The 14335-nt window shown below is 37.8% G+C and overlaps 1 protein-coding gene across 1 annotated transcript in view; it reads right to left on the minus strand.

Annotated features, from left to right (window-relative positions):
- LOC131679508 (accessory gland protein Acp36DE-like) overlaps window positions 1-14094 on the minus strand; it is a gene marked incomplete at its 3' end in the record, with an annotated part of 14934 nt that extends 840 nt beyond the window's left edge. Inside the window, exon 1 of the mRNA XM_058960244.1 lies at window positions 14087-14094. Within this exon, the coding sequence (XP_058816227.1) occupies window positions 14087-14094 (8 nt within the window). The remainder of the gene's footprint in view (window positions 1-14086) is intronic.
- Between the last annotated feature and the right edge of the window lie 241 nt (window positions 14095-14335).

Raw genomic sequence — 14335 nt, forward strand, 5'->3', positions numbered from 1 at the left:
GATTTGGGTTTGGACTTGGATTTGGATGTGGATTTGAATTTGGATTTGGATTTGGCTTCGGATTCGGGTTTGGATTTGTGGTTGGATTCGTGTTTGGGATTTCTGCTTGGATTTCGGTTTGGATTTGGATGTTGATTCGGGTTTAGATTCGGTTTTAAATTCGGATTTGGGTTTGGATGTGGGTTTAGATTTGGGTTTGGATTTGGGTTTTTGATTTCGGTTTGGTTTTAAAATATCGATTTGATTTTAAAAAGAAAGTTATGGGAAATGGCATGGGCCTTTTAAAAAACGTATTGTTGGTGATGGAGAAACGCGAACAACTTCTGAAAAGGTTGTAATAAAATAAAATATTTGTTCTGCTAAATCAAAATTTAAAATATGGTCGTGAACTACCATGTGTCTTCATCGTCTACATGTCTACATGTGGGATGTTTCGCCGAAACGAGTGTCGCCTCCAGCTTAATTTTTTGGTAATTTATGTAGAATTAAATGATCTTTCAAATAAAAATATAGAAGTATGGACTTTCCAAAGACCATTGCAGTGAAAATCACGAAAAACCAATTAATACGCAACTTTTTCATGCAAAAACTATTTAAAAACCTGTCATTTCAGCTATCAATAATAAAAATCGGTTCAGCGGTTCATACTTTTTTTTTAAATTAACCTTTTGAAAAATCACGATTTTTTGGACCCGTCTTACACGGAAAATTGCATTCTGATGGCGAAATAAAAAAATACGTCTAATACGGCTAATATTTTTTGATAAAGAACGATTCTACCGGACAATACGAAATTCAGAGTGACCTTATAACACAGACTGTCTGTGCTTATAACTTATTTTCGTAGAATTGCTGTATAATATAATACACAATGTTTATGAATAAAAACTTATTATCAGGCAATAAAAAAGTTCGGGTGGGTGAAATCAAGAAATTGTGAGCAGAATATGATCTCCAAAAAATAAAATAAATGATATGTATATTAGAATTACAGCGATGCCAGATTGACAGACAAGTCTGTGAACTTCTTTTAAAATCTTCTAGTAGAAATTAAGCCGGATACATGCATCTACAGATTCTTCTTTTGTTATTTGGACTTTAGAATAACTGGAATATTAGTTTTATACCAGGAAAAACTTTTCGCAGTATTCTGAGCAAGCGGATGATAACTGACCAGTGGATTTTGCCCGTAGTTATAGAGATTTCTTCGCCAGCCGACATTTCAGAGACTTATATAATCCCACCGCGTTCTGCGAAGAGGTTTGAACCGATTGAGGTTCAAGGATGTTTTAATTCAATTTTTCTCGTCAAGGTAATTTTATAATACATTTTCACCAGAAATTGTATTATGTTGAAATTGTATTTTTATCTAACGCTACATTTATTGCGTGCAATAGTTAATATAAGCATATTGTAGGTCCCGCTGTAGAATGCTATACAAAATATGCTAGACGTGAACTGAATAACGTATGTTGTAAGAAGTTTTCCAACTGTTCGCCTCCATGAATACCGGTGACTGCGAGAATTTCAATAGCTTATCAAGAGTCCACCGAGGGTGCATTCGCAGCCGATTCAAGTGTTTAATTCCAGGTGAGTAAACGTGAAAGTGCAGATTCTCGGTTACAACCCACGCCGCATCTTCATTAATCTGTTTACCAACTATCTCAGCACAATGATTACACATCGCAGAAACTAATTATGTTCCCAGGCGTTCCCAGAGTTCTTGGTTCTGCTGCGGCACAGAAGATAAATTTCCTCCCACCTACAGCTTCAGTAGCGAATGCTGCTTAGTATCGCAACGGAAAGCAGCTCCCTGTAGTGTACTCTGTCCGATCCTTGACGTTTGTTTTTGCAGCTCTAGTGGGTGCCTGGAACACAAACACTGCCGGGCGGACTGTGAAGCATGCGGCCGCTTTTCCTTGGTGTTCGCCTGCTCACTCACTTGAATCCGAAAGAGTCAGAAACCTTTGGGCCCGGAAAACTGCGCCACGCTCGAAGAAAGCTGCCGGTGGCAGATGCCCGTGTCCGTTCGCACGTCACATCATACTCATGGGCGGGAAGCGGCGGAGAGCACAGCGTAATAAATTCCGCACAAAATAACTACGCAAAGCTGTGAGCAGCAGCTCGCGCGATGAAGATATTACTTGACCCTCATAATTTTGCCTTAATTAAAATGTTGAATCAATATTTACTCTGCAAACACTGCCGAACGGTATCACAGCTGCGTCAAGTTTACGCTCTATTGTTAAATGGTACCGGATGCGGTACAAAAGTTGGCAAAGCATTTACAAACCATCTGGCGGGCGGCAATATTTTTTTTTTCGTTGCCAGTATTGTTGGCGTAGACAGCAGAATAACAAAAACAGTTGGGTGAATAATGAGACAGGGTTATAACCGGAGTGATGTGGAATACATACACTGACTTCAACGAAATCGACGAGTTTTTAGAGAGCCTTAAAAGATCCCGAGATATTATTGGGTTTATCTGGATTTTTTCCGCATCAGATTCCACCATTAATTTCTGAACGCGTCAATGAAAAAGTCATACACTATATAATAGAAAACCGTTTATGAAACGATGCCCAATTAAGTCTCTATGCAACACGCACCGCACTGCAGCAGTGTAGCTTTCTTGCAACACTACACACGTACTCATTCAGGTTGGAAAGTTCAGTAGCATGCCTGAATTAGGCTTTGTGAGGATTAGGGCATGTCAATTTTATATTTTTAATTTGTTTTAAATGTTCCCTCTTTTCTGTAATATTGTGATAAAGTACCATATAAGCTAAATTACGAAATTTAAGCCTTTCAGGCCCAACTTTTTTCTAGCGTATGTAGGTTTTTTTTGTAGGTCAATTTTTACCTTCCAGTGCTCAATACAATTCTAGAATATTTACAATAGTCCTATTGCCTGGAGAACGCAGTCAAAGGCAGTCTAAATTATTAAGTTTTATCAGTTTTCAATAATATTGCAACGTTAACTGTCCCTGGCAGCACTGCTCCATCGAAATTCAATCAGACTAATTGCAATAACATCGGTTCTAGAGCTGATCCTTGCAACTGTTAATACTCAAATGAACGGCAATAGTCACATTTATTATTAGCCTAAGGTTTATTTATTTTTGTGATCAAATTCTGCGTCAATCAAAAGTTATACATGTTAAAAAACATTTCCTTAGTAAGAAATGCAAAACGTTGTTGTCCACAACATGGGCATGAAGGGGTTAAGGTATTGCAGCATTTTATATTGAAGTGCTATAACTGTAAATATTTAGATTTCGGTAATCGTTTTTCTGCTTTTAAATAAGAAATTATTTTTTGGACGTCATTTTTTGGAATCAGCACACGGAACGGACGTCAAACGTTAAAATTTAATTAAACAATTTTATTTTGTAAACAAGATTAACTAACACTAATGAGAGGACGCCTTCAATATACATAGCGCGAACAATTCTTTCATTCGGGTTTTTGCGTTACTAGTCCTATCATAGTAGGCACACAGCAGCTGCATCTATTCAAATTACACTTTTGCTTTGAAACGTCAAGTTCAGCTCGAACATCCTTCCTCTGAGAAGCGTTGAAAAATTTGGCCCGAAGAACTTGAAGATTGACCGTTGTCATGAACCGGCAGCAACTCAGCAATTTTTGAACTGGATCTCGAAGGATTCCAGTTTCTGTAAGCAGATCCACGACTCGTACCAGTTTGTCTTCAGCAGGAAAAGTTTGTTCAAGCAAGTCTCGTGTCCAGAATTGAGGAGGTCTGTTTTCGTATTTTATCACTACTACCCTATCCCTGGATTCATAGTAAAAATAAATTTAGTCCATTTGGTTATAGTCTGCCATTCCTTGAGGTTCACCGAGGGGCAGCGTTTCCAGAAGTTGTGTCGAAGTAGCTGAACGTATGGCCAACGGAAGAGTTTGATAGCGTGAATCTGATCATCGGTTTGCTCTGATATAGATGTTAAGTGTCGATCATGAAATGACGCGAAGTAACTGGTTCCGGAACAGTTGGATTATCGGAATGATCGTAAAGAGAACAGAAATTTATGTCTCCCTCAATTTGATTGAGTAATACAAAGAACTCTATTATGGTAAGTCTGGAAAACTTTTTTAAGAACTAATTTGGTACTTCTGATACCGGTTCCCGGTATACCTCCTTCCCCTTTTGGGGAGCACTTACAATTGATTTTTCTTGGTTGGCAATATTTAAAAAGATTCTTTACCCTCGATTGATTTTTAAACACTTGGTACAACTCATGTAGTTGATTTTCTACACCAACGGTATTAGACTCACTGTCAGAAATCCAGGTGCTCTTTGTTGAAACACGAATCTATATTATTATCACGATGAGGATAGACGGTTTTCAGGAGAACAATTCCAGCGCTGCCACGACAACGCTGCCACGACGACGATGCGAACGATCTCAAAGTCGATCTGCTGTGGTTTAGGGACTTATCAAAGGGAGTTATACCTTGGTTAATCGTTGACTTTACCTTGGCGTGTTGAGCATGAACATGAGCATGAGCATGATGACCATACATTTCGTAGTTCCTACTCCGTGATTGATCAGAACAAGCGAAATTGCACAAAGAATCAACTAAAGGGGCCGGGGAGTAGCTATCCATTCTCAACGTGCACGTTTTGAGAGTTCTATACTTTGCAATGTCAATAACGGCGCCGGCCACGTCCTCACAGTCATCGGGGAAGGAAAGAAATATTAGTGCAGCAAACGTTGTTATGGAGACCGTGTATACTTCTGTATCTCTACGTTTGCCACGGGAAGGACTTTTTGTTAGTAGGATGAGGTAAAGAGTCACAAATCTGGATTCACCTTGATAAGTGATACAATCTATGCAACTGTCAGAAGTGTTATCATGTGTTTATTGCTGTGAGCAGCTGGCTGCCGAGAATTTACGATAGATTTATCGTTTGTTGAATTAATTTGGAAATGATCGGTATGTTAAAAAAACAACTTCAGCTCCGGACTGCCGACAGTCGGGAGTGTTGCTCATATTTAATTGAATCTAACGATTTCATTATTCTTTGCTTCTTTATTCCGGCGAATCTCGACATTCTAAAAACAATACAATACCATGAAAAGCGATTACCTTTAGTGTTTCGTTACATTGGTCGATATAGATATGGCAATACCTATGTAATTGAAAATTTCATTATACAAGTATTATTTATCGTGTAAAAACTTTTATTTGTTATACAGGGTGTTTGGTTCATGGTTAAGAACCCGTCGAGGGGTGATTGACTGTCATATTTGGAGAAAAAAATGGTTCTACGCATACCATCAAATAGAACCTTATTTATCTTAAAATACCTCTAACTCAAAAATTATACTTCGTATTTTAACTCTTGTAGTTCCATTGGAAAGGTGAGAAAATTTCCTATTGAATAGTATTCTCATATCTTTCCGTTCATTAGTTTTAATTATCTTTTAGTTGTACAGTAGTTAAAAGTTAGTGTTTTTGATGAGGTTTTTCTCAAAACAATGAATTATGATTATAGCAATATCTATTATCCAAAAGTTGGATTTTAGGACAATTCATAATTTGTTCTTCAACATCGTATTTCTGTCTCTTCTCGTTTCTTTGCAATTTCATTACTAAACTTTAACTGTAATCGACTTGCGGGTGCTTAAAAGACTCTAATCTAAAAAATGTGCTTTAAATCGTTATTTCCAAGGCTTCATCGGAAACCTTAGAAAATTTCCTTTCAATGTATGTACAAATATCTTTTTGTTAAGTGTACTAAACTACTTTTTACTAATAAAATAAACCAAAATTAGTGTTTTTTGGAGTTTTGTAATTATTCTAATTATTAACCAACTAAATTTATCGTTACTATTGTTCATTTGGTGCCACTTTATTTGAAACTTTATCCCTATCGCTTTTTATTTCGCTGCAATTTAATATTTAACACAGCATGACCTTACCACAAATGTAGTGGGTTCGAAATCGTTGTTTTTGCATATGAAATAAGTTGATAAAAATGATTTTGCTTCGTAACTAAAAGAGATAATTGAATGAAGTCAAAGAAAAAGTTGTAGAACTTGCTGAGATGCATCTATTCCATGATAATAATGAATTGTTTATTATTCAATATTTTAAGAAAATAACAAAAATGCTAATAATAACACTAATAATAACTTTAAACTAATGAACTTATAAAAAAATATTAAATTCACTTAACTGAAAGGTAAAATTTTGCTGGCTTTCGAATAAAATTAAAAAAAGGTATAATAAGTGCCATACTTTTTCATTAAAAGCTAGTATTAGTGTAAATGAGATAAAAGTATCTAAGTTTAATAACCCAACCACATGAAAAGAAGTAAAGATAAGTATATCACCCCAAAGAACAAATAATGCAGCTCTTCAAGCTTAACAATCTAAATTATTAAAATGATGATGTAAACTATTAAGATTTTTGCGAAATGAACAAAAAATCGATCAAAATTGTTAAATTTTAAATAAATTGCGGTGAAAACGTTACTTAACCTCATTAGCTGAAACATGTGAGGATATAATTCAATGGGAAATTGACCCACCTATCCAATGGTTCTAAAAGATTTGAAATACAAAGTATACTTTTTGAGTTAGACCTATTTTAAGACAACTAAGTTTTTAAATATGTGCAATTCTGAATATAATAAAATTAAGCCTACCTAATCATTTGCAATAAAATAAGATCAGAGAAATTAGTTACATAACCAAGCTAGTTCATTTTCAAAGATAGCACCTATAAAATAGATGATAAGGGACGCGGACGAAAATAGCCGACCACCGCCCATAACAAACGAATTCGTTATAAACTCGTCGACAAGAAGCTTCTTCGAATACTGTTTGCTTGAGAATTGGGTAGTTTGTTAAAAGATTAATTCAACGGTTTCTTCGAAAATATGGCGAACCTTCTCTCATTCATTTGTTTGTTTGGGAAGTTTAAGTTAAAAAAGTGTCCTAAATAATAAGGATTAAGGGGGTGGACTGCTTTAGGAGACCAAACAGAAACTTATTTTAGTGATTTTTGGAAACAAGGAAAAGTTGTATTTGATAATGTATGTATATTTGTAAACACATTTGAAATGCTAAAATTAAAATGTTCCTCAAAAAACTTCACAAAATGGCGGAGTCAAGGACTATTTTGTTACTGTTATACCTATTTGGCGGAAAAAGTGCAGTTCGTTGAAATTAATGAAACAACAAAGATTTGATTTCCGTAACCTTTGCTCGCTGTTTTTTTAAAAAAATATGTATTTTTGACATGAATTTTTGATTTCAACGTGTCACAGAAATGGTTACAACCGGGAAAATATATGTTTGCATATAAAATATTTAAAATAATCCATAAAAAATTGTAAAACGATCCATAAAAAAGTTGTCTATGTTCCATAAAACAAAATTGAAAATCCATAAAACAGTGTGAATGATCCATAAAAAGGGCGATTTGATCCATAGATTATGCAAAATTGCAAAATTGATCGCAAAAGAGCACTAAAATAGTAATAAAAGAGCAAATAAAATCAACCAATGCCCCATAAAAATATTGGAAATGTTCCATAAAATGTTACATTTTGCGACATAAATTAACTGACATTGGTCCATAGAATATTAACAATGTACATTAAAACACGTCGGTATGTTCCATAATATCGACAAAAATGTTCCACGGTATTATAAAATGGAGCACAGGCCCGTAGCCAGGATTTTGTTTCGGGAGGGGCTTAAAAATTATTGCATAAATGTATTAATTCTGATGACTTGAAATAATCACTGGAAACTGAACGTAATTATGAAAAGTTCTTAGTGAAAACAATTCCAAAACTAAGACAATAGACACTAAAAAACCCTAATAATATGTTGCCTGTTACAAGAAAGGCTTTAGTGCATCGACGAATTCAATTTGATTATTTTTAATTTACAAGTTAGAAATTTCTCTAGTTACAAAAATGAATATTCAAGAGTTCAAAGTATTTAGGGCTGCTTGAAAATGCTACGCTGCTTGAAAATGCTACACATTCGCTACACCTTTACAATTTGTAGAAGACGCCAAATTGGAATGATTAAAAAATATCCAAAACCCCGTCTCACGAAACTTTACACGCATTTGCTAATCAGGAGAACGAAACCAATGTCGAAATTTGCTTCTAATCGTCTAATAAGGCAGGCGATTTGTAGATGCAGAAAATAGGTTCAACTCCTATTTTCATGATCAGGCGTCTTTCTACTATTACTAGTTCTGTGACTTTATCCGAAGTTTGCGTTAACTCGACTTTATGAAATTTTAAATGATATTGATCATGTCGTAATCAAAACAATCCTGAGAAAAACACATGTTTTTTCAGTTGACTCTCATGGGGAATGGGTCAAAGACTATCTTCGACAATATTATCAGGCAACTTAGAATAACTATCTTTTTATCTATTTAAGTAGATTCTTTTTAGGTACTTTTTATATCATTGCACTTACGAATTAAAAATATCGTAGACTGATTTTCCTAGATCCCTGAAACTATAGTAAAAGTCAAAATGTAAAATGAGTACAAAAAACTACTGATTTCACTACAAAGCAAGAATACCTTAGCTCTATTGACTTTTAACAATCTTGCAAAGCCGGTGTAACTTGAGAAGATTACCTAGATTAAGTAAAAATTATTTATTTGAGCATTTGAAGGTTTTATTTCGGAATTCGTGGGTTTTTGGACAATGTCAAATATATATTTCAATGATTCAATCTACTAATGCAAACTACCCAGAATTTAATCTACTGAGCGAAACTGCTCAGAATTTATTCACTAATCGAAAGAAAATTACTTAGCAATGATTAGTCAATGCTTCTAATTTACGTAAAATTTGGTAAATATAACATTGATGACACCATCAAAATAACTAGAAACTATAAACATAGATAATAATTTCAGCATCACTTGCTTCCGACACATGGAAGAGAACACATCGCCCTTGCATCTAATTTGCCGAAGAGGCTTTCTTTTAGAGTTGTCTGTTTTTAAATTACAGCAAATTATCCGTTTCCTGTGAAACTTTTGCAAAACTTTTTGTCAATTCATTAAACAAATATGAGAACACTAATCTGATCAGTAATAGGTTGGTTTATGAATAAAAATAATTAGCTCTTGATTTTTTTTCAATCATCATCAAGATTGGAAGAGATGATGTATGATTTCTTGAAGAAAGTTGTAATGTTTGTCTGATTACATGTTTGTTTTACCACTATTTGGGAAAAAATTTTCAAGTTGTTGCACCTAACGCAACGAAGACAAAATGAGAAGATCAGAGCGCAATTCGGAAAGAACTCGTGTTGAGTGTATAGTAAAGATAGAAGAGTGATCTTGAGTCGATTTCGATTGGTTGATTTTTTCCTCTCTTTTCTCTCTTATTTAAGATTATCTCTCTCATTTTATTCCATGACGAGCAAAAACGGAACGAAAGACTGTCACATACTGAAGACATGAAATCGAAACTCTTATCCCAACTTATTGGCTTATAGATTCAATCAGTCACAACATTTTAGTCCCTCTTCGTGATTGCCTATTGTTTTTGCCCGGTCCACTTTGAAAAGAATTTTTTTTACACGTTTGTTGCAGATATCACGGATTTACGGATCAACAGTGTATTAGTGCGGAACGAATTCCTCGTAACAATGAAATGAAGCACCGCAGCCACTGCACTAGGTACGGTGGGCCCGGACCGAAGAAGCGACTGGTACGACGGCGAATGCGAGCAGTTAGTCGAAGAGAAGAATGCAGCATGGGCGAGAATGCTGCAACACCGCACGAGGGCGAACGAGGCGCGATATAAACAGGCACGGAACAGGCAGAACTCGGTTTTCCGGACCAAAAGCGCCAGCAGGAAGACCGAGATCGCGAAGCGATGGAGCAGCTGTACCGCGCTAAAGACACACGGAAATTCTACGAGAAGTTGAACCGCTCGCGCAGGGGCCACGTACCACAGGCCGACATGTGCAGAGATACAAACGGGAATCTTCTCACGGACCAGTGTGAGGTGATCCAGAGGTGGCGGCAGCATTACGAAGAACACCTGAACGGCGATGCAGCAGACGACGAGGATGGCACGGTAACGCACCTGGGAGCACGCGCGGAAGACATTACACTACCGGCTCCGGATCTCCAAGAAATCCAGGAGGAGATTAGCCGGCTCAAAAATAATAAAGCCGCTGGGGTTGACCAAATACCAAGCGAGCTACTAAAACACGGTGGCGAGCCACTGGCTAAAGCGCTGCACTGGGTGATTACCAAGATTTGGGAGGAGGAGATTTTACCGGAGGAGTGGATGGAAGGTGTCGTGTGTCCTATCTACAAAAAGGGCGACAAGCTGGATTGCTGTAATTACCGAGCAATCACCCTGCTGAACGCCGCCTACAAGGTACTCTCCCAAATACTATGCCGTCGACTATCACCAATTGCAAGAGAGTTCGTGGGGCAGTACCAGGCGGGTTTCATGAGCGAACGATCTACCACGGACCAGGTGTTCGCTCTTCGTCAAGTACTGCAGAAATGCCGCGAGTACAATGTGCCCACACATCATTTGTACATCGACTTCAAAGCCGCATACGACACTATCGATCGAGATCAGCTATGGCAGATTATGCACGAGTACGGATTCCCGGACAAACTGACGCGATTAGTGAAGGCGACGATGGATCGGGTGATGTGCGTAGTACGTGTCTCAGGGACGCTCTCGAGTCCCTTCGAATCACGCAGAGGGTTACGGCAAGGTGATGGTCTCTCGTGTCTGTTATTCAACATCGCGCTGGAAGGTGTAATAAGAAGAGCAGGGATCGACACGAGTGGTACGATTTACATAAAGTCCGTTCAGCTACTTGGCTTCGCCGATGACGTTGATATTATTGCACGAAACTTTGAGAAGATGGAGGAAGCCTACATCAGACTGAAAAGAGAAGCCAAGCGCGTCGGACTTGCCATCAACACGTCGAAGACAAAGTATATGATAGGAAGAGGTTCACGAGAAGAGAATGAGAACCGCCCGCTTCGAGTTTGCATCGGTGGCGACGAAATCGAGGTGGTTGAAGAGTTCGTGTACTTGGGCTCACTGGTGACCGCCGACAATGATACCAGCAGAGAGATTCGTAGACGCATCGTGGCAGGAAATCGTGCTTACTTTGGCCTCCGCAAGACACTTCGGTCGAACAGAGTTCGCCGTCGTACGAAGTTGACCATCTACAAGACGCTGATTAGACCGGTAGTTCTCTACGGGCACGAGACCTGGACCATGCTCGTGGAGGACCAACGCGCACTTGGTGTCTTCGAACGGAAAGTGCTGCGTACCATCTACGGTGGAGTGCAGATGGAAGACGGCACATGGAGACGGCGAATGAACCATGAGTTGCATCAGCTGTTGGGGGAGCCGCCCATCTGTCATACCGCGAAAATCGGACGACTACGGTGGGCCGGGCACGTAGCCAGAATGTCGGACAATAGCCCGGTGAAAACGGTTCTCAATTGCAATCCGACCGGTACAAGAAGACGTGGCGCGCAGCGAGCACGATGGATCGACCAGGTGGAAGACGATTTGCGGACCCTTCGCAGATTGCGTGGCTGGCGACGCGCGGCCATGGACCGAGTGGAATGGAGGAATCTTTTGTATACGGCACAGGCCACTTCGGCCTTAAACTGTTAATAAATAAATAAATGAAATGAAGCGTCAATAAAAATGGTATTGCGTTAAAATGACGCGAAACAAAAATTTTCTTCTCGGCTCAATCGTTCTCAGACAAATTGAAATACTTTTTGTGTAGCACAGTACAGAGAACAGAGTGTACAGTGTGCACTAACCTAATACAGAAATTCAAAATTGTGTGCTATTCAAAAACTTATCATTTAAAAATAACTAAGACCCACGACCCGTCTTTTATATATTTCCTTATGTAAACAATAAAAATAATATAACGAGTTTAAATGGTTGTCCTACAGATCTCGCGTAAGCGCTTAGCCATTGCATGTGGAAACCTGTTTACGAGGCGAGGAAATATTTTTTTCCTCACCAAATATCTCTTGGGGGGGGGGGGGGAGTTGTTCATTTCTATCTCGCTATTGTACATTTCCATGTCTTCATCGTAGTTGCTGCCTTTATGTTCGCGAATATCTTCCTTGCTTCTCGCCCTCAATAATTGCCTTTCCAATTAGATTCCATTTCTCCCAAATGTGACATTAATCTGCGAGTAAGCGGTATCTGATCTTGTAGCGGAACATTCATTTTCTCATCGTCCATATACAGGAGGATTTTAATTATAGTATTGTCACACATAACCTTGTGCTTTAAGTTATGCAAAATGAATGGTTTCGTCTGGGCTAATTTGTTGAGCGCTAAATGCCTGCCATGGTAAAACTCGATAAAGGCGGCTTCCGAAAGTCTAGTCTCCATTTACACCTTCAGGAAACATTCGACATTATGAATGCTCTGTCCTATGCGAATCATCAATAATTTTATAATCACCGTATTTGGCTGGAGCACCAATTCTTGCTTCTGTTACTCACTAATCTCGAAAGATTACTACAGCTACAATTAAAGTAATAGTTTCTTGTATTCTTCAGACAAGGCACACAATATAAAAGTTACTGTTTTTGTCGTTCGCTTCGCACTGGCTCGAGCAAAAGCATAAAGCACACTGAATTTCATGACCATTGCCTTCGGTGGTTAGAAATAGCCTCCTTCAACTTTTTCTCAATAATTTGTTCAAACCAAATGAGCAACAAATTTTGTCAAAAGTCGCCGGTTTTTTAAATTTATTTTTGAAAAATTTCGGGAGGGGCTTTAGCCCCCTAGCCCCCCCTCTGGCTACGTGCCTGATGGAGCAATAAAATGTTATCACAAATAAGGATCGTTTGTGGTAAGCAGCTTAAAAGGAATGGTACGCTATACCAACGGAACCTTATCAGCGTTTCAATGACTCAATGCCAATACGAATGGACAAATTTTGATTGAATAAGGGAGCTTACACAGGGTACTAGTTATTAAAAATATTAAAGTCTTAAAATCATTTGATTTGAAAAATTTTAATGCAATGGATTACAATATACAATTTTTTGGATTTTATAGAGAAAAGAGAGTTACGATAAAGCATAACATTTAATTTCAAATAAAAGTGTTCTTTTTCATATTTACGACTGTGTCTAACTATAAAATATTTGATTATACAAATTTTTTTAGAGAAAACTCAAAATCTCACACCTATTTTATTGACCAGCAGTGTACATACCCACTAGACCGGCAACAATTTTGACTTTTTTTTTGATCACTGCTAATTCGAATGGTAATTGGATGCAAAAATCATATGCAAAATATGAGCTTTTACCGATAGCTCTAGTTAACGAACAGCTTTGTTGAAGGTTGCATGTTGATTGGATGCTCTCTAACAAAGTTATTTAACCTTGAAGACCAACCGATTTTTTTTTGAAATTGCCTATTCTAAGCATGTGCGAGAAAGAGAGGCAACACATAACTTTATATGAGAATATCTTTTTACTGCAAAATCGGATCAATTTGCAGTCTTCAGCAGTGTTGATCCTTACACCTTAAGCTATATATCTGCATAAATTTGGGATGTACAAGATAATACTTGCATTTTTATTGAATTTACTTGTTACTTTTGCCTATTTTTCATATATTTTCACATACAAACTTGAAAACTCTTGTGGGTGAACTAGAGTTTTCACAAAAAGCTAATATTTGACAAATGGTGTGAGAAGCCAATTACCGTTTGATTTGACAGTGTTCCGAAAAAAAGTCAAAATTGTTGCCGGTCTAATACCCACACACACATACATACAATTGTCTCTACTTGTCGAGCTGAGTCGATTGGTATAAGAGATTCGGCCCTCCGGGGCTCCGAAAAGTTTAAAAGTTTGAGCGAATCCTATACATTTCTTTCGTAAGAAACGTAAAACCATATCAATTTGATATTGTTACCAGCAATTTGCTAAACGCAACTCCACCCTACTCTATGTATTCCTTATCAACACAAGAATTTGTGCTAGTTTCTCAGCTGCACAAAATACCCAAAAGTTCAATGATATACTTACTCGTACATTATTGTTGACCTCCAACATTCTCGATGGCGTAATATTTTTCCTTGCATTTCGCCGAATATTGTTCGCTTCATTGCGAAATAGCAAGCAAAATCGCGGAACACGATCGGTGTCAACGAAAATGACACTAAGTTAGCTCTATGTATGAGCCTGCAGAAGTGCACACAGTACATGCGAAACTATTTCATCGCCCAGCACTAGCAGCAGCAGTTGTGGGTGGATGCGAACCAAGAAGGGGGTTGC

Source organism: Topomyia yanbarensis, chromosome 2 (genome assembly GCF_030247195.1).
Source record: "Topomyia yanbarensis strain Yona2022 chromosome 2, ASM3024719v1, whole genome shotgun sequence".
Taxonomy (NCBI): domain Eukaryota; kingdom Metazoa; phylum Arthropoda; class Insecta; order Diptera; family Culicidae; genus Topomyia; species Topomyia yanbarensis.